The sequence below is a fragment of the Loxodonta africana genome, chromosome 9 (assembly GCF_030014295.1).
Source record: "Loxodonta africana isolate mLoxAfr1 chromosome 9, mLoxAfr1.hap2, whole genome shotgun sequence".
NCBI classification, from domain to species: domain Eukaryota; kingdom Metazoa; phylum Chordata; class Mammalia; order Proboscidea; family Elephantidae; genus Loxodonta; species Loxodonta africana.
In genome coordinates this window covers 45,090,151-45,115,677 of record NC_087350.1, presented here as the reverse complement: position 1 = coordinate 45,115,677, position 25,527 = coordinate 45,090,151, and the positions used below count along the sequence as shown (strand labels likewise).

At 52.4% G+C, this 25,527-nt stretch overlaps 1 protein-coding gene across 1 annotated transcript in view; it reads left to right on the top strand.

The window, feature by feature from the left end:
• ASS1 (argininosuccinate synthase 1) overlaps positions 1–25,527 on the top strand; it is a 54,888-nt gene that overhangs the window by 9,296 nt on the left and 20,065 nt on the right. The window contains exons 4-12 of the mRNA XM_003407571.4: positions 154–222; positions 3,305–3,493; positions 8,227–8,283; positions 10,743–10,817; positions 14,550–14,620; positions 15,285–15,315; positions 20,077–20,167; positions 23,242–23,326; positions 23,976–24,040. Of these exons, the coding sequence (XP_003407619.1) occupies positions 154–222; positions 3,305–3,493; positions 8,227–8,283; positions 10,743–10,817; positions 14,550–14,620; positions 15,285–15,315; positions 20,077–20,167; positions 23,242–23,326; positions 23,976–24,040 (733 nt within the window). The remainder of the gene's footprint in view (positions 1–153; positions 223–3,304; positions 3,494–8,226; positions 8,284–10,742; positions 10,818–14,549; positions 14,621–15,284; positions 15,316–20,076; positions 20,168–23,241; positions 23,327–23,975; positions 24,041–25,527) is intronic.

The window sequence follows — 25,527 nt, the reverse complement described above, 5'->3', positions numbered from 1 at the left end:
ACCTCAGGCCCATCAAATGGAAACCGCCTCCATTTGAGGGCTGTTGTGAATGGATGGTGTTTGCCCAGGGCTCACCCCAGGGGGCTGATCCTCTTCTCATGCTCTCCTTTCTGCCCCCTGGGCTGATTGGGCCTCTCTGTTTCTGCTCCTCAGGCTAACATTGGCCAGAAGGAAGACTTCGAGGAAGCCAGGAAGAAGGCACTGAAGCTTGGGGCCAAAAAGGTACCTAGTGAGATGCAGGATTTGGGGTTGGAAGTGGGGTTATGATATGGTGGAGGCAGCAGTGGGTGTTCCTGACCCACAGCTTCTTGCCCCTCTATTCCTTCTGATTTGTGCTCTTGCTTCCAAGAGTATGAGCTTGCTTCCTTCTGCTGTCATGTACGTGAGGATCATCTTCCTGCCTCCCTCAGGCACCCAGCCACCCACCAATCCCAACTCCCCATCTGGCCATCTTTTCTCCATTCATCCATCCACTCACCCATCCATCTACCTGCCCATCTCCCTTTTATCTGTTTGTCCATCCATCCCTCCCTCCATCATCCATCCATCCATCTACCTGCCCATCTCCCTTTTATCTGTTTGTCCATCCATCCCTCCCTCCATCATCCATCCATCCATCTACCTGCCCATCTCCCTTTTATCTGTTTGTCCATCCATCCCTCCCTCCATCATCCATCCATCCATCTACCTGCCCATCTCCCTTTTATCTGTTTGTCCATCCATCCCTCCCTCCATCATCCATCCATCCATCCACTTGCCCATCTCTGTTTTATTCTCTGTCCACACATCCAACCCTCCCTCCTTCCATCCACCCATCCATCTGTCCATCCTTCTTTTATTTTTATTTTAAATAATTAGGACTCTCAGGAATTTGCAAAATTAGTACTAAGATGGGGAAAGAGGGGAATGGGGTGCAACTGCTTAAAGGGTCTGCGGTTTCCTTTCGGAGTGATGAAAAGTTTTGGAACTACACAGAGGTGGTATTGCACAACGTGGTGAATGTGCTAAATGCAGCTATTTGCTTTAAAATGGTTAATTTTATGTTAATGTGAATTTCACCTCAATAAAAACAAATACAAAGAGTTCCATGATCTCATTATTGTTGTTAGATGCCGTCAAGTAGATTTTGACTCATAGTGACCCCATGTGACAGAGTAGAACTGCCCCCTAAGTTTTCTAAGCTGTAGTCTTTACGGGAGCAGATCATCGCTGGGTGGGTTTGAACTGCCAACCTTTCAGTTAATAGCCGAGCACTAACCATTGTACCACTGGGGCTCCTGTGACCCCATTAGACTCTAAGAAATTACTGAGAGCCCCCAGAGCTTTTGTGGATTACATCTATTGATATTTACCCTGATAGAAATAAAAGCTGACATTTAAAAAACATTAATAGATTTAAAAAGGACGGTAACAACATCACACGTTAACACATTATATATTTACTTACTAAAAAGAATTCTTTTCCAAAACAAAAAATTTTAATAAGAATGTCACTGGTTTACATTTTTGTAAATCTGTTTTAATGACTGGCTTAATAGAAGATAAATGGACTCTTGAAGCCATTTCACCACTCAACCTGCCATGTATTATTTTGGTTGAAGTTTATGAAGAAAATTTGGCCACACAGATGTATTACCAGGAAAGAGAAGAGTATTTTAATAGCCTTTTTCAGAGAATCAGGGATGTTCTTTGATACTGCACCAAAATTCAAGAAGTGGTAGTTTCTTAAAAATTAGTGTAATATGGAATCTGAAACTGTGTCAATCAACTTTTTGTATTCCTTTGCATTAAAATCCACTGGTCCATCCTATACTTTAAGTGGATCTTTTACTTGGACATAATCGTGTAACATCATGGATTATACCGTTATACCCGTTGCTGTCGAGTCGATTCCGACTCATAGCGACCCTATAGGACAGAGTAGAACTGCCCCATAGAGTTTCCAAGAAGCACCTGGTGGATTTGAACTGCTGATCTTTTGGTTAGCAGCCATAGCACTGAACCACTACATCACGCATTGGTCATTTGGAAAACATCGTTTCATTGAGTTATGCACGTCTTCTAAGTGTTGACACATTTCATTATACAAAATTAAAATATCACATTAATATCACCACTACTCACTTCAGAAGTATCAGGAAGCTGTCAGACTCACAGAGATGGATACAAGCTTTATAATCTAATTTTTGCTTGAAAGCTTGTATTTTATCATTAGCAACAAACATCCTCAGTTTTTCTTGAGGTGACAGGCTCACTTCATTAATGTTTGTGAAAACGTCTACCAAAAACCCGAGTCTGAATGACCGTATTTTCTGCTAGTTGTTCTTTCGAGGTGTTCTTTCAGTGTTCCGTGAAAAAGAGCAGCTAGTTTAGCTTGCAACTCAAACATGGCCCACTGCTTTTCCTTCGTTGTTTGGTATGCAAAAGTGCTTTATGTGTGCTTCACATTTTGTACTCAAGGGTTGAGATTTAGTAAGAGTAATAGTTTTTATTGCTTCATCAAGGCCATTCGTAAGTGAAATTGGCACTGTGAGATCACAGCATGAAGGATACAGTGGCTCTGAGCGCTGTTTGGAGCCTCTGCCTAAGTTCATGCTAAGCCAGGCATTTTACCCAGCATGCTTTTTCAGCATCAGTGCAAATGTCAACATAGTGAAAAGGCAAATAACATCTTAGTATCATTATAAAAACTTTTTGACTCAGAGTCTTCCTGAAAGGGTCTTCGGTACCCCTGGGGAGTCTACAGATCACATTTTGAGAACTGCTCCTCTAAATCAGGGTTTCTCAGTCTTGGTACTATTGATAGGTGACCAGCTGTCCTGTGCATTGTAGGATGTTTAGCAGCATCTTTGTCCTTTACACACTAAATGCCACAACATCCCCCAACCCTGCCAGCTGTGACAGCCAAAAATATCTCAGACATTGCCATGTGCTCCTGGGGTGCAGAATCAGCCCTGGTTGAGAACCACTGCTCTAGATCTTAGATGACAACTAAGTTTCATCTCATGCCCAGAATCGTGTGTTGGGAGGGATTTAGGGACCACATCAGTTTCAGCTGAATAGTGCATCAAGATCGATTAGCAATGTCTGCCATGATTGTGGGAAGGGAAGTATCAGTATAGCATGCTGGGATTAATTAGTGATGTCTGCTGCAGATGCAGGATAAGTAGGGGTACAGTTTGCCACGATCAACTAGCAGATTAGCTGTGTCTGCAGTAGATGCAGACCATTTGAGACCCCTGGGGCTTCGTACTCTGGTTAAGTCCTTACTGAGGCTCCCTCTCATGGGCTCCTTTCCCCATAGGTGTTCATCGAGGATGTCAGCAAAGAGTTTGTGGAGGAATTCATCTGGCCTGCTATCCAGTCCAGTGCTCTGTATGAGGACCGCTACCTCCTGGGCACCTCTCTTGCTAGGCCCTGCATCGCCCGAAAACAAGTGGAAATCGCCCAGCGGGAGGGAGCCAAGTATGTGTCTCATGGTGCCACAGGAAAGGTAAGGCAAAAAACCTATGGCGCTGGGGAGAGGTGGGAAGAAGGCAGCTTTGCCCACAGCAGAGGGGCCCACAAAGGACACAATGAAGACAATGAGTAATCTTCGAGAGACTTTAGGCTTTGCCTCCCGAATGGAGTCAGATGCTCAGACTGGCCATTGTTAAAATCCAAATAAGAGTAAAACCCAACCCACCCAGTGCCGTCGAGTCAATTCCGACAATAGTCACAGCTAATTACTGAGCAGTGGCTGTGGGAGAAGCAGCTGGGGTCAGGACTGGGCCATGGCCATGCTAGGGGGTTTGATCTCATCCTGGGATCAATGGTCTAGGATCAAGGGAAGGTTCCAGGCCAGAAGGGGGTGGCCAGGGACTACCCCAGCAGGATGCTCAGGAATTGTTCTGAACCGCAGTTAGCTCCTATAGAAGAAAGGACTGGTAAGCATTTCTCAGACTGTAGCCCTATTTTTCATTAACATACCAGTTGTGAGCACATTTTGAGCAGGATTATGGGAAACTGGTTGAGGAGAGGTTGACAGATCTGGCTGGTCAGGGCACGTGAGTGCTGTCGTACACTTCAGGGTGTCAGCAGAAGAAGTGCAGGAGAGGCCAGAGGTTAAGGAGTTGGAGCCCAGAAGCTCTCAGAGCTGGGTTCAAATTCTGCCTTCACCATTTGCTGCCTGACTTTGGGCAAGTGACTTCACCTTCGTGAGTCTCCATTTTCTTGTTTGTAAAATGGGGATAAAATAGAACCTCACTGCTGGGTCATTACAGCAGCGAGTAGGATAATGCCAATAAAATGCTCAGCATAGGCCTGGCACATAGTGAATGCTTGGTGGAAGGGAACCACCTTCATCGTATGATAGTCACTTGTTCTGGGAGCTCCAGCAGGCAGAGGGAGGTCAGTGGGAGGCAAATGTCAGCTCAGAATGAAAAAGTTTCTGAGCCATCTCATCTGCCTATGATGGAATGAGTGGGACAGTGAGCTCCCCATTCCAGGAGACATTCACGCTGAGTTGTACCATCAGGGCTGAGGAGAGGTGGCATGCAGGGCTGGTGGAGCGAGTGTATGGGTGTGTGGGTGGGTCTGGCCCTAGCTTGGGCGGCTCCTGGGGTCCAGGGTGAAATTCCATCCCCCAGACTCCACCCACGTGCAGCAGGAAGTGGCCATCAACAGTTGTGTATGCTGTTCCTCCATGTGGCCACCAGAGGTCACCAGAGGCTCAGATTTGAGGCCTGCTGGGGCTGCCTTCCCCAGAGGAAGCCGCTGGAGGGCAAGTAGAAGGCTGCAGTGATGGCCACCCCCCAGGGTCCTCTCTTCCACGCTCTGGGCCTGCAGGTCTTTGGTTCTGGGAGGAACACCCTCTGCGAGACATTCTGTGGCTGCTTGGAGCTTGGGGCATCCCTGCAGTTCACATTCAGGGGCCACAAGGGGGACTTCCAGACTTGGAAGCATCAGTTGGGGGGTCTCTGAGACCTGTGGTGGGAAGGTTGGGAGTTGAGTTCTACTCTGGTCCTGCCATTTATTTTCTCAGCTTTGATGGGCAAGGCATATGCTAGTGCCTTGGTTTTCCCTTCTTTACAGTCCCTGGAGAAGTCCCCAGCAGACCCTGCATAACTTTCTGCAAGGAGGTCACAGAGATAGTATGAGTGCTCCCCATTGCTGAGTGTAAGCAGTTGGGCGACTCCCCCAGAGCTGCAGAGGAGACTCATCCCAGCTTCTGGGAGGGTGCCAGCCCTCAGATTCTGGCCCCTGAACCAGGTGGTGGAGGGAACCATGGACTACGGGTCATTGTGCCAGCCACATAGATATTGGCTTCATTCACCTATTCATTGATAGGGCACTGGCTCTCCCCTGGGCACTGGCCCTTACAGGACAGGCTTGCTGGAGGCCCTTGGAGATTAAGGGGCCTCACCCAGCAGGTGGTCAGGGAGGGTGATGCCAAGACAGTCAGGAAGAGCAAGAGTTTGCCAGTGGAGCTGAGTCAGAAGAGGCATTCCAGGCTGCAGAAACAGCCTGTGCAAAGGTTTGGAGGCAAAGGCACCTCCCTCCCAGGCGCCCCAAGTCCAGGCAGCACTTGGAGCAGAGAGCACTACTCACTGCACTGTGACCTGAACCCTCCCCACACAGAAAGATGCGCAGAAACTGGGGTGGCTCTTCCAGGGCCTCTGCTCCCCGCCCCCCAGATTTGGAAGAAGGGCCCAGAAATATGAGCCTGAGGTTCTGGCGGGGTGTGCAGTAGCAGTTTTGTAAATGGCACCATCTGCATGGCTGTCCCAGGAGCAGATGGGAGACCCCCTCTAGCCCCTCCATCCCAGTGAGTGCTGCACTGCACTTACACACATCTGTACATGTGTCAACATGTGGACACATGTGTGTGAGATGCTACACATCACCCCACTCCACCCAAGTTGCCACAGGGGCTTCCCCTGATGCTTGGTGTGCTGCGGTAGGGAGAGGAAGGACTAGATAGGGCTCTTGGCTCCTGTCTGGGGCAGAGTTTGAACCAAAGAGGGCTGTTTGTTTGGCTTCTGTGAGGGTCTCTGACTCCCGAACAGATGGGTGTCCATGGCGGGGCCTAAGGAGGCACAAGGCGCTTTTGTGTTGGGGAAACATGAAGCCGTTGGGGGAGGGGGTGGGAAAGGATACTTTAGGGGGGAAATAGCCAGGATATGCAACATTTGATCATGAGCTTTACAAATCTAAAAGGAGCCTGCCTTTTATTATAGCAGCCATTGCAGCAGGAACTGCTGGCCATGGGTCCTTGGGCAAGTGTTATTGCCCCATGCCTCAGTTTCCCCATCCCTAAGATGGGGATGATAATAAAGCCACCCTTATGAGGCTGCTGTAAGGATTCAATGAGTTGGTTATATACAGGGCTCAGACCACTTACATGAGTGTGGGCTCTTGGGATAGTCCTGTTGTCTGATGGCTGTGCGTGACCCTGAGAAAGCGACCTCACCTCATCTGTAAAACAGGGTTAAAAATCCTCCTGGCCCCAGGTTACTCTTCCATGTGACAGTGCATGGTAGGTGCTCACTGAAAAGACTGGATGGGGGTGAGTGGGAGTGGCTGGTCTGGAGCAGCTCGCTGCCCAGGAGCTGCCGGGGAGGAGCAGTCTAGCCCCACAGCTCCTGGCTCCACAGAGAGGGGCTGAAACCTGCATTGCCGCGCCTCCTGACAAGCCTCTGGAAAATAACATGTTATTCCCGCCACTGCCTGGCTGCGCCCATGCAGTTTTCGCAGTAGGCGAAAGGTCCCTCTGTTATTTCCATAGCGCTTAAGTCTCCCTCCAGGCACTGAGAAGATGGGGACCAGGCAGGACGCTAGCCGCCATTTTCACTCCAGGGACTGAGCAGGGCTGGCTGGAACTGGTGCTACTGGCACTCCTTGGCCCTCCTCGCCTTCCATTTCCTCTTTCTAATTGTCATTGTGGCCAGTGTGTTACTGGCTATGTCTTAGATAATGTTCACATCTTAGTGGGGTATACAGACTAGTTTCCATTTTACAGTTGAGAACCCAGGTGCAGAGAGGCAGGGCAACCTCCGTGAGTGGTAGAGGTGGCCAGGACACATGGGCTCGTGTCCTGGTTCTGCCTGGCTGTGTGCCTTTGGACCAGTCCCTTTCCCTTTCTGGGCCTCAGTTTCCCTGTCTGTGAAGAGAGGAGCTGAGAAGTAAAGGGCCTCAGCGGTCACCTGGTTTCACCTACTCCCCTCAAGCAGCCGTTGTATACATAGGGAAACTGAGGCTCAGAGAAGCAACAGGAATCCCTGTTTTATGGATGTAGGGGGTGGGGGTTAAAGCATCATGGAGCTCATGCCCTGAAATGAGCTTATCCTCTAGGCTGGAGTGGCGGTGTGGTCAGGTCCTGCAGATGGGTCCTGAGGGGTGTGGGCTGCTTGGGGAAGGGGCAGAGCTGGGCCCTGTCTTACACCTGGAGGCTTATACCTGGAGGCTTACACCTGGAGTCTCGGAGATGCCCAGACATCCAGCCCCTCAGGGGAAAAATGGGTGTGTGCACATCCCCTGCACGCTCTCACATGCACCTCCTGAACATGTGCACATACTTGAAATCTCATGCATATCTTATACCTCAATATGTTCCCAGACATGCACACACCTACACTTGCATACGCTATATTCTGCCCTGTGTTTACATGTGTACACTCCTCCACCCCAACACCTTGTCAGACATGCACACACCTAGATGTGCACACACTACACTCTGCCAGGTGTTTACACATGTACACTCCTCCACCCCAACATGTTTCCAGACATGCACACCCCTACACCCCCTCGTATGTCCACACAAGCCCACCTATACAACTTGACACAGGTCCATACTTGCACACTCACACACAGCATTCACAACCAAGATACATGCAGCTTGGCACACACACTGGGCACATAGGCATGCAGTCCTGCACACACGGCTTAGCTCTGTACAGAGAAAGTCCTGGGTCCAAGTCCTTCAAGTCCTGACTGCACCTGTGGAATAGGACCTGGTTACTCAGCCTCTCCAACAAAACCCCATAGCCTCGTCTGTAAAACAGACTAATAATAGAACCCACCTCAGAAGGGTGTGAGGTTGAATGAGAGACACAGGTGAAGCATCTAGGGGCCTACCTTGGGCAGCCCTCAGTATGCTATTTGTGGCCACTTGTATGCACAACCCACGCCCACCCCCAGCTCTCTCCTATTCTGTGGTTCCTGACAGTCCTCTCTTCTGTGTTTCAGGGGAACGATCAGGTCCGGTTTGAGCTCACCTGCTACTCACTGGCCCCCCAGATTAAGGTAAGATGTTGCTTTTCCCCTTAGGGGGTGGGTGCTGGGGGCTGAGCCCTCAGGGGAGGGGGATGTCAGGTTCTAGGAGATTCCACAGGACAGGGACAGTGTGCACCTGAATCTTCTCCCATGGTGGGCAATACCCATCAGACTAGATTCGACAGCAGCTGGGAGGATCGTTTCCAGGGAAGCTGCCTTCACTCACACCAGCTGCAGGGAGCGGCATCTTCCCCCTGGCCCTTCACTCTTCCCAGAGGTGGCTGTCCAGATGTCTGGGTAGCCCCAGGCACTGAACAGTAGGAGGACATAGCTGCCCTTCAGCAGTGTGCTTGACTTTCCCGGATCTGGCCACCTGGGTGCAGACCATAAAAAGTTCCTGGACGTGGTTAGGTTAGCATGCCCTCCAGGAGTGAGAGTCCATGTCCAGACTGTCCAGCTGGCAGCTACTCCCCTCTGCTCCTACCAGCCTGTCCTTGGGCCTGGGCCTGTGTCCATCAGCCCAGCCAGCCAGCCATACATATATTCATCTGTCCATCCACCCATTCATCCATTCACCCACCCAACCACCCATCCATCTGTCCATCCATCCACCCACCCACCTAGCCATGCACCCATCCATCCGGCCATACATTCATTCATCTATCCATCCACCCATCCATCTCTCTATCCACCCATTTATCCATTCACCCACCCACCCACCCATCCATGTGTCCATCCATCTACCCATCCACCCATTCATCCATCCACCCATCCATCCATCCACCCATTATTCACTGGGTACCTAGGGCCAGGCTCCAGGAGTACAGCCAACAAGGCAGGGGCTCCTGGTCCAGAGCAGCACTGAGCAATAGAAACAGCACATACCACAAATGTAAGCCCTGTGTATAATTTAACATTAAACATATATATATATATATTTAATGTTATATAATGTATTTTATATATACATCAAAAAATGTACATATGAAAAAGAAACAGGCAACATTAATTTTAATAATGTATTTTATTTAACCCAATATATCCAAAATATCATTCCATGTGTAATCAATATAAAACAATTATTGATGAAATGTTTTACATTCTTGTGTTTGCATTAAGTCTTTGGAATCCGGTGTGTATTTGACATTTAGAGCTCATCTCAGTCAGAACTCACTGCATTTCACGGGCTCAGTGGCCACACTGGCTCGCGGCTGCCATGTTAAAAGTGCAGGCCTAAAGTGTGAGCTCCTCTAAAGCACAGCAGGCCACTTTGGGTGAAAGCTAAGGAAGATTTGCCCCTTCCTAAGCACCCCAAGGGGCTCTAAGGGGTTTAATTTTTTTCTTTTAAATGAACCATCTTTCTCTGCCCCTTTAACCAGCCAGCAGCTGTTGGGGGAGGGGAGTGGCCTGGAGGTGAGCAGTAATGAGCTCTAATGAGCTATTTTGACCCCAAACGCCAGGCAGCTAAGAAGCCCTGGACAGTAGCTGCTTGTTGACTTGCTGCGGGCGGGCATCAAGGGCCCTTCCCCCCAGTTCCCACAGCAGCTTGGGGGGCCAGGGTGTCTGATTTCTGGGCCTTTGTCTGACGGAGGCCAAGCTCAGAGGCTGGGATGGGGCTGGTGACACTTCCCCAGTGTGGAGCCTGGTCCAGGGGCTGCCCATTCTTGGGGTAGGGAGGGTGGAGGATAGTAACAGGCCCTCCTGTACCACCCCACCCCAGCCACTGCCCTGGTCAGTCCCACAGCCCAGAAATCTAACCAGCTGTTCCATCTAGATGACACCCCCTCCCCATCTGAAGTTGTTGCTGGCAGAGGAAGGGGCTTGGTGAGCTTCAGGGACAAGGGGAGCTGTCCTTCTCAGGGACCTGTCCCTGACCCCCTCAGGCTGGTGAGGCCCACGTGGAATGAGGCTGGTCTCCCTCAGGGCTTGGACTCCCCCTGCCCCATCTCCCTTCCCTCTGCTACCCAGAGCAGCTATAGGGTTCAGGAAGGAAGGGAGCAAGAAGAGAAGTGAGGGGGGCATATGTGGTCTCTGGGCCCCACTGTCTGGGAGCAGAGCTGGGCCAGGAGATGGCAGCTCCCTTGAACCTTCCTTAGTTGCCAGCAGTGGTGGAGTCCTGGCCCTTTGGCAGAGGGTGCTGGGAAAGACCTTGAGGCCCATCCAGTTCAAACCCTCACATCCCAGTTGGGAAGACTGAGGTGCAGAGGGCAGAGACCCACTTGAGGACACCAAGTGCCATTCTGCTGGGGAGCTGGGGGATGGCTCTCTATAGCCATCCCCCAACGTGGCAGGATGTGCCCCTCCCCTGTCTAATGGGACCCACATCCCACCGCCCCCCCGCCGGGCTGCATCGTCTCTGAGGATGCAGCAGGAGATCCCCAGTAGCCAATGGAGCTTTGAGCCCCTTCTCAGAGGCCTGCTCTGCAGCCAAAGGCCCAGAGAAGCCAGCAGCTGGGCCTCTCAGTCCTGACTTCTTGCTCTGTGCCCAGGTTATTGCTCCCTGGAGGATGCCGGAGTTCTACAACCGGTTCAAGGGCCGCAATGATTTGATGGAGTATGCAAAGGTATGGTGGCATCTACACCATCGCCCCGCCCTGGCCTACTGCCCTCCCTGTGCTCCTCCCTGCTCGGGGGCTGTATGGCCGTGGTACGAGACCCAGGATGGATCCCCACGTAATGGCAGATTGAACCTCTGTCCTGACAACCCCCATGGCACCTGTTGTCCCCTGGGGGAGTCCCCCAGAGGTGTGGTCATCTGCCTGGTCCTTTGCCCGGGCTGGGCATCTCCAAGGGAAGTCCCCAGCCTGTTGAGCCAGAGGGTGTTGGGCTCACTCTCCCTCCCTCCCGTTCCTGAGGAAACAGGGGCTGGAGCCCTACTCGCCACCTCTGCAGTGTGTGTCAGTGGGAGGACGGCCGGGGGCTGTGAGTGAGAGGAAGTTCTCTGCATAGAACCTCAGTTACCTGGTGGCTAATTGTCCCCAGCACTTTCCCAGGAACAGGTAGGCACTCTGAGGGGCAGTGGAAGACAAAGGCTTTTGTCGCAGCAGCCCTTTTGAAGTACAAGTTGCAATAAAATATATTAGAAGTTTTGCATCAAGATCCTTAGCCGCTCTCCAGGGTACCTTTCTTTTTAGCGACTTGATGGCAGCTCTTGACAAACAGCCTCAATCAATCAGACGGGGAAAAAGCAACTCAGTGCACACACCAGAAAATTGCTCAGGTTTTTAAATAGCAGTCACCAGGGCTGGCTGTGAGCTCTTGCCACAGCCAAGGTGCCTCGTGGTAGGAGACACGGCGGGGACACAGCCCTGCCTCTGCCGCCAGCATCCCATTAAGACCTGGAGAGCCGGGAGGAAAGATCTTCTCTACCATCTGTTGTTTTATTATTAAGAGGGGAGTTTACAAGAGCAAGCCCATATGTTGCCAAACAAATTGTCAAATAGCAGAGCTATTAAGAGAGCTGAGGTTGGCGAGGTTTTTTTTTTTTTCCCCCTTGTCTCCTTGATGATATAGAATATGAAGCATGTTTCATCTTTAAGAATAGTGAGTTGGAAACCCTGCCCCATCTACATGCTCATGCCCTGAGTTGTGGTTAAAGAGAGAGACCAAAAAAGCCAAACCCATTGCTATGAGTCGATTCTGACTCATAGTGACCCCATAGGGTTTCCGAGGCTGTAAATCTCTACGGAAGCAGACTGCCATGTCCTTCTCCCACGGAGCCTCTGGTGATTTCGAACCACCAGCCTTTTGGTTAGCAGTCGATTGCTTTAACCACTGTGCCACCAGGGGACAGGGTTGACTAATATGTTGATCTTCATCACTGTTAAGTCCCCCCAACCTCACAAAAAAAAAGCAGCTCCTGATCTTCCCTGCAAGGTTAAATTTAGGAGCGTTGGCTTCATCTGTCCCAGGTTGGGAGAAAGGCACTTAGCTCAGCTTCTATTCCGAATAGCCTTTTGAATAGGAAAGTTTGACAGGGAGTTTGGTTCTTTCAACCTTTGTCTCTGTCTCTCTCTGAGCTCTGGGAAATGTGAAGTACATTCTAAAAGTCTGCGTTTCTGCACCCGGCAGATGACCAGCATAACTGTGCAGAGGTGAGGCTTTGTACAAATTCAGAGACAGCCAGGTCTGAGCCAGCTGAGAGAAAAATCAATGGGCCTTTAAAAATCTCTGCTTTCACAGCCTTAAGTAACCAAGACTAAGAGGTGCTACTTGGAACTCATAAAAAACATAATTTGCTTTACTTTCCATCTTCCCCCAAACCCATCGTACAAGGGAAAAACACTCAGAAGCAGTCCATCCTTATCATTATCATCACAGTTAATTAAAAACCAAAACAAAAAAACGACAGTACAAAGTGGGAGCTGATGTGCAGGTGGGGTCTTGTGGTCTTGTGTTTACATACCATCCCAGAGATGGTTTTATTTTCTGTCCTCAGTTACAATGAGGGTTTGTAGGGAGGAGCTCAGAGCAGAGAGGGGTTTTGGAAACAAAAATCTCTTTGGTCTCAGGATTGTCACTATTGTTGGCAGTTGTGTGTTGCCCTGCTGAGGAGGGGCTGCCTGTCCTGTTATCTACTTCTTTCCTTCCCTCCCTTTCTCCTTTTCTTGCTTCTTGGTGGACGCCCTTTGAAAAAGAGACAAGGCAAGGATATTTTCACACACACACACACACCCAAAAGCCCCAGGGAATCCTGGCGACTGTTGTTCTCAGTCACCCAGCTGCTGAGCAAACTGGGAGGATAGAAGATTCTGTGGGTGACATTGGCGCCACCTCGCACAGCACCCTCTTCCGCACCCCTAGCAAACTGCTCACAGACAGCAGGGGGCAAGGGTGTGGGTTTTACTCTGGACAACTCCTTACCCCTAACATGGAGCAACCTCTAAGTATTGTGTTCTCATTTCCTGTGTAGTTTAAATGAAGAGTGTGCACATTCTGGATAATTGCGGGCTTTTTTTTTTTTTTAAAGAGAGTCTCCTGCTAAAGCTTAAAAAAAAATGTAAAGGGTTTTAGCCTAATTTATTTTGAAATTGTTAAGTGGCAATCAAGGAAACACAGCAGCTCCTGAAGGAGGCCTCTAGAATCTAAGAGTGGAGGAAAATGAGAGCCTCATCAGGAGAGGGGTAGCAGGGCTGAGGCCAGTGGAGACTGTTGGGGTTGGGGCTGGCCTGGTCCTGAGACCGACCGAGAGGGGATTTGGTTTAAAGGTCCCCAGCTGGGCCAATTAACTACTTGTTGTCCCATTAAGGAGTCCCTGGGTGGTGCAAATGGTTAAGTGCCCGACTATTAACCAAAAGGTTGGCAGTTCAAATCCACCCAGAGATATACCTCAGAAGGAAGGCCTGGAGATCTGCCTCTGAAAGGTTACAGCATGAAAACCCTGCGGAGCACAGCTCTACTCTGCACATATGAGGTCGCTATGAGTCGAAATCAACTCGACAGCAACTGGTTTTTGTCCCTTTGAGCATAGGGAGGAAAGCCCAGTGAGTTCTCTAAGGGGACTCCAGTCCTGGAGGAAATAGTCATGTGTGAGGTGTTAGTGAGGGTGGCAACCAGCTTCATCTTTCCCCCAAAAGCTGAGTAAGATGGACCTTCTGAGTGGTTGCCAACAGCCTTTGGAGCCCAGGGGCTAAGGGTGAGGAGAGAAGAATGAGTTTTCTCCTTTAACAATGGATTGGGTCATCTGGGAGGCAAAACGATCAGAACCAAGTATGAGGAAGATGCGGAATCCTTCTGGGCTGTTTCCTTTATAGGGTCTGAAGAATGGTATGTGTGGCTGTTATACTAGACCAGTAAGCAAGTTTTTTTTTTTAAGCAAGTGCTGTGAGCTAGAAGCTCTCACAGTCATTCATTCTGTCACTGGGGAAACCTTACGCACCCCTGTGGGCTCTGGTGGCAGGTACCTTGGGTCCCATCCTGGCTCCACTGGTGGGAGTTTGATCCATTTCCAGCCCCTGCTCACAGGGTTGTGGTGGGGATCAGTGAGCTGGAGCTGGGAAGTGTAGACTCATAGAATCTTCTGGAAGGAAACTTTGAGGTCAGCCATCCACCCCAGAACACCTCAGACACATGGTCTTGCAGTTTCTGTGTGGCTACATCCAGCGATGAGGACCTCACTCCCTCACCAGGTTGCCAAGTGGGAGGAGACCAGGAGGTGGTCCAGGGTCTTGCCTGAATGGGACCAAAGTTTGGGGCTCTCTTCAACGTTGGGGGAAAGAAAAAAAAGCAGCTGAACCTGACCATCATGTCTACTTCAAGCTGCCTCAGGCCTGCCCTGTGTTAATTCTTACCTGCAGCAACATGGAATCCCCATCCCAGTCACCCCTAAGAACCCGTGGAGCATGGACGAGAACCTCATGCACATCAGGTAAGATGCTCCACCCACCTGTCCATCCTCTGCTTGCTCAGCAGAGCCAACCTTGGTGAGCACCTGCCTGAGTGCTGTGCTGGCACCGGGATGTGGTTGTGACCCTGACACACCAGGTCCCTGCCCTTGTGGAATCATGAGGAAGACAGACATGGGACCACCACTCACCCAATTCAGTCGTTGCTATCCTTGCAGTTCCCCTGAGTGCCGTTGGGGGTGATGCTGTGTGCTAGGAGGAAGATAATGTGCACCTCGCCTTGTAGAGGGCAGGGGGTGTCAGGAAGGGCTTCCCTGAAGATGTGGCATTTGAGCTAAAACTTCAAGGTTGAAGGGGGACAGGCCAGGTTGTAGGGAAGAGCCTTCAAGGCAAAAGGAACAGCATGTGTGAAAGTCTCACAGCCTTATGGGTGCCTGAGAACAGAGACCCTCGCCAGGGGTGGAGCCCTTGTGCTGTGCCCCAGAAGGCTGAGGGAAATGCCTTAATCTTTAATTGCAACCCGCAACCCCCACAGCCAACCAGGGTGGGCCCAGAATGTTCCAAGCAGGATTGGCACTGGTCTCTGTGGCAGAGAGAAAAGGGCATCACAGTTAGGGGTGTAGGGAGGCACAGCTGTGTCCCTCTCCTTCTGACTCCCTATTTTTCTCTCCCCTCTATCCCCCACAGCTATGAAGCTGGAATCCTGGAGAACCCCAAGGTAATCCCCCATTTCCTCCACACTGGCAGTCTTTAGCGGTAGCCCTTCTGATGCTGACTGATGCACTTGTACCCTGATTTGAAATTTCACGGGGAGAGGGGTGTGTGCGGCTGGGGCTGAGCCCTGCTTGTGTTCCCCATCCCTCCCTACCCGGCCCCCCTTCGCCTGCCCTCTCAATGCTGTGTTTTAAGACCCCCTCCCTCCTGTTCTTTTTCTAATTGCCGTTGCAATGAATAGGGAAGGAAATATTTCAGGGCAGCGTAGAGGGAGAGTGTCATTGTCAGACAATAAAGAAGCAATTAGGCAGATGAGACACTTGTGGGAGGCGCCCAGCCTGTGCCCACCAGCTCTCAGCCCGCTGCTGCGATTATAATGGGGGGGGTGAGTGGTGGCACAGATTAGAGCCTCAGGACCCATTTGTCTGGGCCTCTGCCCCACGCCCGCGGCAGCCTGCCTTGAGCCCTTCATCCCAGCCTCCCAGGCTGGCCCAGCCAAGCCCTGTTTGAAGTTTAGGGTTTCTCTCCCCAGGGGTTTCTCTTTGTATCTCCCCCTGCCCACCGTGGGAGGTGGGGTGGGGGAAGCAGGGGGAAATCTATCATGGGAAGAGAGAAATCTCTTTGTCCCTGAGGGAATGTGATTCGGTTCCCTGGCTCAGCCCCACATCCCTGACTGCTGGTTTGGGGGCTGGGGGGCTGCTTGTCTGATGTTAGGGAAGAATTGTGCTGGGGAGGGGGCTCAGACAGCTGGGCCTGGAACACCAAGAGGCTAGGTGGAAAGGAGGGGAGGATACTGGCTGGTTTGGGTGAGGGCGGGGAGAGTGTTTTCCTGGTTGTGTGAGCATCCTTATTTTAGGGTGACAAAATGGGGGTCCAAAGAAGTGACTCGCCCAGCGCACCAGTTGCTCAGTGAGGAAGTGGGGTGGTGCCTGGGTCGCCCTGTCATGGAGTGGTGTTCCTGCCACTGTGGTTCCCCCACTGCCCACAGCCCCAGAGGAGCTAGCTCGCCCCCACCTCCCTGCCTGCTCACTCGCTCTGCCCAAATGTGTCACTCAGGAGAGTCCCGCACCCTTGCCCCCGGGAGCTGATGGGCCCCACGGGGCTGCTGCCTGCTGGCCACAAGTTTTTCCAGTTCATGCTCTGCTGACCCCACGATGCTCAGGCCAGCCACCCCTAATTAGCCAGTCAGTCAGCACCCAGGGGGTGGAGGGGGTTGATCGACACAGAGTGACTTGACTTCATGTCTGGGCATCCTGCTGTCCCCAAACATGCTAGGAAGCCACACACCACCCCTCTCCCAGCAGCTGTGGCCCCTCTCCTCACCTGAGAAGAGGCACCCTGAAAACAGAGTGCTTCAGGACTGGGTGGGCAAAGCTGAGGCGAGGCCCAACATCATCCCTCAAGCAGTGCTTAGGGGGCTGTGGCTTCAAGAGACCTGTGTGGCCACTGACAGATCCTTTCCTCTCTTGGGCGTCTTGTCCTAGGAGGGTGAGTAGATAAGTAAGTGCTAGAGAGTTTGACTTCATTAAGGACCCTGCCACCCAAACTAGATTTGAGACTAGGAAGGCAAGGGGGATAGTGGTTAATACTCGGGTCCCAGAGACAGGAAACCTGGGTCTGAATCTCAGCTCTGCTTCTTACTGCTGTGCAAACTTGGGCAAGCTACCCAACCTCTCTGATCATCCACTTATCCAAGCCTAAAATGGGAAAACCACAGTACCTCCCTCCTGGGCAGCTGAGGATGAAATGAATGTTCCTCTAAAGCACTCATTTTGTCCCTGGCACAGAGCAAGGCCTCCATCATGGAGCCTGGGATCCTACCCTCCTCAGGCCAGCTGAAATTCTTTTGGGAGGAAGAGGCTAGGGTCCCCTCAAAGGACTGCTCTCATTTCCTTAGGGAGAGGCTGTGCTGGGTGTGGGTAGAGGGGGAAACTCTTTCCTGCTGAGCAGCACCCCACGTCCAGCCACTCTGGCCCTGGCCTCCCAGCTTGCCCTGCTGTTGGGCTGGGGGCCTGCACTGGCCTCTAGCTGGCCTAGCCATGGGAGCCCCAACCCCAGACCCACCCTTGCCCCTCTGGAGCCCACGTTCTCCAGTGGCCGGCTGTAGCATCCAGGAATGAGGAGGTAGCATCCAGGGGCCCAGAATGCCTGCTTGCTCCACAGGGGAGAAGCACCCGCCTGAGCAGCCCTGGCCTCCTCGGGAGGAGCAGGGAGACAGATCATAAGGGAAACAGGGCCCCCTCCCCCTCTCCAAAAAAAAAGCCCGGAGACCTGCCGAAGGGAGGGCTTGAAGGCAGATGGCTGGGCCATTTTCTGCCTCCATGAGGGCTGATTGAAGGGCAATGAGGCAGCTAATGCGAAGAAAGATAGAAATTTACTTGCTTTAACTTCATACGGCCCACAGTGAAAGAGTTCATTCAGTCGCCGGCCCCTCCATATCTGATGGATGAATAAACCATTTGCAGCATCGATCATGCCTCTACATCATGGTTTAGTTCATGGGCCATTTGCTTCCAATTTCTTCTTCTCGGGCCCTGTTTCATGCTTTCTTTCGCCCTCTCACCTCATCCCCCAACTCTCTCTCTTTTTCTTCACTCTCTTCCCTCCCCCCCCCCCCCGCCCCCAACCAAAGATGGCATTGGAAGTGAGCCCTCCCGCTGGGATGGATAAATAGATGGCATTGGTACTCAGCAACAAACTATTTGTCATTTGAACTGGGCTTTTAGGAGCGAGAGTAAAAAGAAGGCAGGCGCCCAAGCCACCCCGGAATGCAAAGCAAATGTCAGTTTATTTCTATTTAGTTATTTTATTTAATCGTGCTGTCAGGTGCCTGCCAGGGTGTTGCAAGCCCCTCGCCATTTGCTTCCAACTTCCACTGTAGAGTCTGGGGACTTGGATCTTCCGGAGTCTTCCCACCTCCTTCCAAATGCAAACCTTCTCATCCTCTGACTTTTGTTTTGGGCTCAATTAAGAAATGTGGCAGGAGAAAGTGACAAGCACAAAATTGAAAATAGACAGATGGGCAGGCATGGAGCAGGTGGAGGTGGGAAGGGTGGGGTCTTCAGACTATCCCAGTGAGGGGTCCACTGGCGACCTTTGTTTGAGTTAAGCCTGGGCTGGCGGACTAATGGGAGTCCCAGGCAGGCAGGGAAGGGTCTGTGGAGCCTTGTCAGCCACCCAGGGGTCCAGCAGTAGTCCCAAACCTTGATCATGTGGCCTGTGACTAAGAACGGGCCCTCAGGCCTGTGTGTGCCCAAGTGGTTGGCAGAGCCCAGAGGAGGTTGGGGAACCTGACGCCCCACCCGTGGCTAATGATACTGAACTCTCCGGCTATACCCCTCACACTGCTTCTTAGCTCCCGGTCACTTAAAGCAGCTAAGAGAAGAACATGGTGTGGTGGAAAGACCACCAGGCTGGAAGTCCAGACACCCCGAGGCTGGCTTCCACACTGGTGGTGGCGTGCAGTGTGGTTTGGAAAAGCTGCTACTCTGGCTTTGCTTTCACATCTGTTCAATGGAGCATCAGGCTGGGGGGTCCTTTAAGGGCCCTTCTATCTTCTTGGGTCTTTGAGGTCAGCTTAGGGTGCTTGTTACCCACCTCATAGATGGAAACAGATGAAGGGATGCTGGTCTTGAGTCACACAGCACTTTGGGGACAGCAGGGAGGAGGTTCCATCACAGGGCAGGGAGGGGGTGCCATCACTGGGCAGGGTGGAGGCTAAAATTCAACCCAAGTCTGTCGAGGGCCTTGTGGGTTCCCTGCCCTGTGTTGGGTGCCAGGGACTCAGTGGGGAACAAATGTCTGTGGTTCATGCCCGCACAGAACTCACAGTTGCAGCTATAGTCCCTTCCCCTCAGCCACAATCTCTTCATCTGTAGGTGGGGTAACGGCGGTAGATTGTTCTACCAAACAGGGTGACTGCAGATAGAAAGTGACATGTGAATGTTTGCAAGGACTTAAACCGAAGGTGTGACGGACTGCAGTGCCCAGAGTGTCAGCAGGTGGACAAGAACAGCCAGGCGGTGGGTGCCCACAGGAGCAGTAAGGTCTAAGGGGCCCTTGTCCCCACAGTGGCAAGTGTCCAAACCACAGCCTGTGGGAGCCTCTGGAGGTGGGAGGGAATTTTAGAATCCCAGGCAGCAAATGTGCCTCTGCCGCTGCTTCCAGACGAAACCGATTTTCCAACGCACCCAACAAAAAATATACATAAAGGTTGATGTGTTTTCAAATGGATTTTTGCTTTGCTCTTCTTTCTCCCTGTGAGTATTAACCTTGGGGACCCTGAGGACGGCTCTGCTCGCCAGAGCACCTGCTGGGGTCACGCGTAGTCATTAGCTTTGCGGTCAGTGCAGAATAAACCCCAATTCCCAGCGCCAGCGAGAACGTGCCGGCCAGCTCCCAGGAAGCCGGCGGAACGCTGCCTTGCTCCTCCAAAGTCACACTTTTCCCTGCCTGACTTGTTCCTCTCCTGCTATTCTACCTCCAGCTGTGGGGGCGTCGAAGAAAAAGATGAGATCAAGTTGAGGGGAAAAATTGTCTGATTTCTTGAGCCCTTTGTTTCCCAGGCCCCTGGCAAGCAGGGCTGGCTCAGAGATGGGGGCTAGGGGGCCTCCTGGACCTCCCAGCTGGTGGGGACATGCCAGCAACCCCCTGGTTCTGGAATGGGGAGAGTGGGGTCAACGCCTGCCAGAAGCGGGGCAGAGTCTGGCCTGGGATGCTTGGCCCTGGCACTCCATTCTCCAACCCTCTTTCTGTCTTTTGTCAGAATCAAGCGCCTCCAGGCCTCTACACAAAGACCCAGGACCCAGCCAAAGCCCCTGACAGCCCTGACATCCTTGAGATCCACTTCAAGAAAGGTACGTGCCTGTCCTTCAGGATTTAAAGACATCGACAGCTGAGATCCTAGCCCCTTTCCCATCTCTGCCTGGGAGACCAGGCACAAGCCCTCTGCATCCACCCTACACTCCTGAAACCCAGAGTTCAGGCAGGGTGTCCAGGGGATCCCAGCTGCCCCCTTCCCTGGACTTTGTGGTCCATGGAAACATCTAGACTTAGGAGAAAAGCAGAGGGGCCCTCAACTGCTCATCACACTGGTTCACGGACACGAGGTCCAGAGTGAGTGCGTCCCAGTCCCTGAGCAGCCACTTTCCAGCTGTGGGGCATTGGGGAAGTTACTCAACCTTCCTGGGCCTCAGTCTTCTCATTTGTAAACTGGGAATAAGAGAGTGCCCACTGCCTTTCATTTTCACAGTTGTAGAACGAGGGCTGCATGGAAAGCACCCAGCTCAGGGCCCTGGTACCAAGGAGGTGCTCAGCAAGTGATGAGCCTTCAAGAGCTGGCCCCAGTGACTCCTCTACTAGAGCCTGAGCTAGTCCCAAATTAGCTGCTTGCTGCCTCAACCCCAACCCCGGTTTCAAAGCTGTGTCTACTCCTGCTCCCCTTGGCAGGGGTGGGCATCCCAGTCTCCATCTCATCTTCACTGCCATCCACAAGAAGTATTTACTGGTCTAAGTGCTGGGTAAGAGCCAGGCATGAGGGACAGCCTGAGATAGCATCTTTTGCCCTGGAGGAAGGAAGGGAAAGGAAGGTATGCCTCGTAACAAAAGGAGCAGGCCCAGGCTCAGCGTGAGGGCTCAGGGTCCGAGGGGGGACCTTCTCAGAAGGCTGCAGAGAGAGATCAGGGAGGCTTCCTGGAGGAGGTGGTGCTGGATCTCGGCCTGAGAGGCTTGGCAGGAGCTGGAGGAGCTGAGAGGATGTAAGAGGTCATCCCAAGCCCAGGCAAGGAGACTGACCCATCCACCTGAAAAGCAGCTTCTCAAGCTGGAGTAGGGGCAGAGAATGAGTGGTGCCCAGAGATGCCAAGGCACCTCAGAGATGGAGTTCAGAGCACACTCCCTCCTACCAGGGTGGCCTTGACAATGAACTTCCCTCTTCTGGGCCTACTTGTCTATAAAATGGGCTTGCTTGTAGGTGCCAAGCATGCTGTTCCACAGTGTTGTTGTTAGCTTCCAAGTCAGCCCCGACTCATGGGGACCCCATGTACAATGAAATGAAATGCTGGCCAGTCCTGCACCATCCCCTCAATGGGTTGTGGATCAGATCATTGTGATCCATAGGGTTTTCATGGCCAATTTTCGGAAGTAGATCATCAGGCCTTTCCTCCAAGTCTGTCTTAGTCTAGACAGATGTTTAGCATCATAGCAACAGTGGGGCTTAGGAAATAGAGGCTGTTTGTACTTTAATAATCTGCCTCTCCCAGGGCTTTCCCAAGAGCCTGGCCAAGCCAGTGGGCATCTTCATCTCTCCCCTCCATCTGATCAAAGCCTGGAATTTCTCACCACTCAGGGGCCAAAGGGACCTTGGTCTGAGGTCCCTAAAGGCAGCTGCAACTCTAAGTCCATCTGATGCCCACACCTTCTGACCCAGGCCTTGCTGGCAGCTGTGGGCCCCCTTGGACATCACCTCTGAGAAGATGGATGGGGCAAACCTAGATGACACCTTGCCTTTCCCAGCAGGTGCCCCCAGGCCCCAGGAGAGCTGTGGGGGTAGAAGCCAAGCCAGAGGCGGTGGAGGGCCTCAGAGCCCAGGTTTCTGGCAGCCCTTCCTCGAGTAACAGGCAGCCCTTGGGCTGAACCAGAGACGAAACGTGATCCATTTTAATGACTTGGGGACAGTCTGGAAAAAAAAATAGACGGGAGGAGCCCTCCCCTGACTACTCTCCATTCATCCTCTAGTTAATTTATTTGAAGTTTTAATCTAATTATTAACTATTTTAAAGGCTAAGAGGCTTTTTCCAGCAGCAGCACCAACAATGTCCCCCCCCGTCCCCGGCAGGCCCCATCCAAGGCCCCAGCGAAGGCCGATAATAGGAATGGGGAGGGAGAGAAAAGAAGAGGGGAGAGGCAGGGGGGTGGTGAGAGGGGCTTAAGGTTCATTATTGGGCAGACTTACATTTAATAGCAATTTACAACCAAGTTATAAAACCCCTGGAAATGGGGGTTAAGAATGGCGAGGCTGACAGTGCCTTGAGGGAAGCCCCTCCAAGCGGCGCCTGGCTAATAAAGACTCGAAAGGCGCTATTGAGCCGTGATTGGCACCCGATCGCTAGCTACATGGTAATGAGTCGGGCAGATGGGTGGGGGATTAGCCGCCAACTTTGAACAGCTTTTCTTTGTCACTGTTACAGCTCTCTTGTTAGCCCCCTAATACATTTATTGCTCATTTCACACCGCTAGAGAAAGTGCCCCTTGCTATTGAAAGTCAACCCTGAACCCACCCACAGCCCCCCCATCCCCCTCTATACAACCCTTCCCTCCCCAAGCAGTGGCTACCTCCCTCCTGCCACCCCAGACCCCATGTCTCAGGATTCATGGACGCCCCCAACACCTTGCCTGCTGGGGCGGGCACCATTTCGCCCCATCAATCAGATGGTGATGAGCGGGTCTGGGGTGCAGGGTCTGGGACGCTGGGGTCTGCCTGACAGACGTGGTGGGGGCTGTGTAAGTGTGAGAGTGTGTGTGTGTGTGTGTGTGCGCGCGCGCCCAGCCGCACCTCGGCCAGGCGGCCCCCGAAGCTGGTGGGACAGAAGGTGCTCCCGGCGTAAGACAATGGTGGAGCGTGAAATTCAATTAGTTCAGGGCCTGGTTCCAATTTCACAGCCCCTAAATGCAAAAGGGGCAAAGAGAATGGGAAGGGTGGGGGAGAGCGTTTTTATTGCATTTTCCCTTTCATTCTGGGGGGCTTTCTCGCCCCTTCTCTCCCCCCAGCAGGCCTCAACCTGCACAGGGCTTTTCAAGGAGTCATTTGGAGTCCATATCTGTCACATCCATTTAAGGCGTTGAGGGTGGAGGGGAAAGGGCGGGGTGGCAGGCATGGAGCTCCTCCGCCGGGCTTCGGCCCAGAGGCCCACTGCCCTCTCCTCCGCCCCAGGGGTCCCCGTGCAGGTGACCAACGTCAAGGATGGTACCACCCACCATACATCCTTGGAGCTCTTCATGTACCTGAATGAAGTTGCGTAAGTGTCCGCAGCCCTCCCCACCCTCCTGGGAAACCACAGAGATGGTCACTGCCTGAGGCTTAGGGTCCGGGGAGGACAAGGGAGTCCCCTCTGCCTGTGTCCTTAAGGCAGCCTTGACCACAGCCCTAGAGGGTCTTCCAGACCAAGACAACTAGTATGACAGGAGAGACCTGAGTGGCCCTTGTTTAAACCCCTTAGCCTTGGAAGGCATCAATCCTAGGAAGTCTACTGCCACTAGGGATGGATAAGCTGGGGCTTCTAGGCCCACGGCTGGATCTGAGAGACCCTGATAGAAGGAAAGATGCACAGAGTTAGCACGGGCACCAGACAGATGTAATGGCATTACATAATTACCAGACAGAGGTCATGGAAGGAGCAAATTAAACTCACTGTGCCACCCAGACAATCCGTCTCTGGGCCTCAGTTTCCCCACCTGTCCAATGGGAGGTTGCACCAGGTGACCTGATTCTGATGTGCTCTGAGTCTTGCGTCCTGAAATAGAGCCTGCCCCTTGCATATGGCTCTGGGGACACAGCCAGGCTCCGTCATGGTGCTGCACCCTGAAGCAGCCCTGCAGCCAGGGTGGGTGGTATTGGACACCAAGCCTGTGGTGGCACCTGGTCCAAGTGACCATTTTCTCCCACAGAGGCAAGCATGGTGTGGGCCGGATTGACATCGTGGAGAACCGCTTCATCGGAATGAAGTCCCGAGGTGAGTCTGCTCACTTGACTTGGGGGCACGCCAACTCTCAGCAACCCCAGAGGCCCCTGGAACCCCCGTCCATTCCGATGTCGTTACTCCCATGCTACATGGGTGACCCACTAGTTGTCAGTTTCCCTGTAAACTGTAAAGTGGAGGTAACGAGCCCCTTGCCACTGACTTCCCAAGTGGTGGGCCTAGATGTTGCTGGGAGGAGCCCTAGAGCATCCCGGAGACGCTCTGAGGAGAGCGGAGGCCACAGGCCAGGCCTAGAGGTCAGGCTGTCTTGTGTCCCAGGCGGGCCGGTGAGGTTTGGAGGCGGACCGTGCAGGGCTGATTTCGTGGTCATTAAGGCTACATTGAGGAGACTGGCCGGACGAGGCGGGAGTCTTGCCAGCGGTGGGCGCTGTGGGCTGCACAGGCCCCGAGAGCTGGCCAGGATCTGGAGGCCCGTCTCAGGGACGGGAATCGCTGAGGGCTCTGTCTGGGTTCCTGCCACAGCGTGGAGTGGCACCACCTTGGCTGGTCTCCTAGGCCACCCAGCCCTGTATACCCCTCTGGGTGGGTCTCACGGGGAAAGGGGGAGTCGTTGGTCCCCACACAGCTGCCTCTGTCTTCTCTTAGTGCTCAGAGCTCTGTGATGCCCTTTGTCAGTCATTATGCTGTCTGAGCCCTCAGTTCCTTACTGTATCATCTCGACCACATCACCTTCCTGTCTGGGACTCAGTTTCCCCATCCGTACAAGAGGATGTCAGGTCACTGTGGCTCTGCCAGTTTGTGAGAAAGCAGTTCTGTGACCTTTGGGGGCTCTGAGAGGGAGGGAGCAAGATTTGAGCAGTTAGAGCCCCTGAACTGGGCACTGAATTTTTAAATATTGGCAGTGGGGTTGGGGTTCCCCTGTTTTGGTAGGTGTTCGAATTGCTTTGCTTAGGGTCAATTTGGAAAGCCTGGTGGTGTAGTGGAAACCCTGGTGGTGTAGTGGTTAAGTGCTACAGCTACTAACCTAAAGGTCAGCGGTTCAAATCCACCAGATGCTCCTTGGAAACTCTGTGGGGCAGTTCTTTTCTGTCTTACAGGGTCGCTATGAGTCAGAATCAACTCGACAGTGCAATGGGTGTGGTTTTGGTAGTGCAGTGGTTAAGAGCTACGGCTGCTAAGCAAAAGTTTGGCAGTTCAAATCCACCAGGTGCTCCTTGGAAACTCCATGGGATATTTCTGCTCTGCCCTATAGGGTTGCTCTGAGGGTCAGTTAAAAAGATAACACAACCAAATAAAACCAGGCCAAGGTATAGTTGTGGCCTTTATCCTTCCAGGTCTTTTTATTAAGATTCTAAAATCCAAAGGAGCTAATAATCCCCAGATTTCAGCTGCTACAAAAGGGCAGTAGTGGTCTGGAAGCAGAATGCCTGGGGTCCTCGTCCCAGGTTTGCCCTGCCTTGCTGAATGACCATGAACCAGTCACTTGTCATCTCTGGGCCTCAGTTTCCCCAAGTGTAATG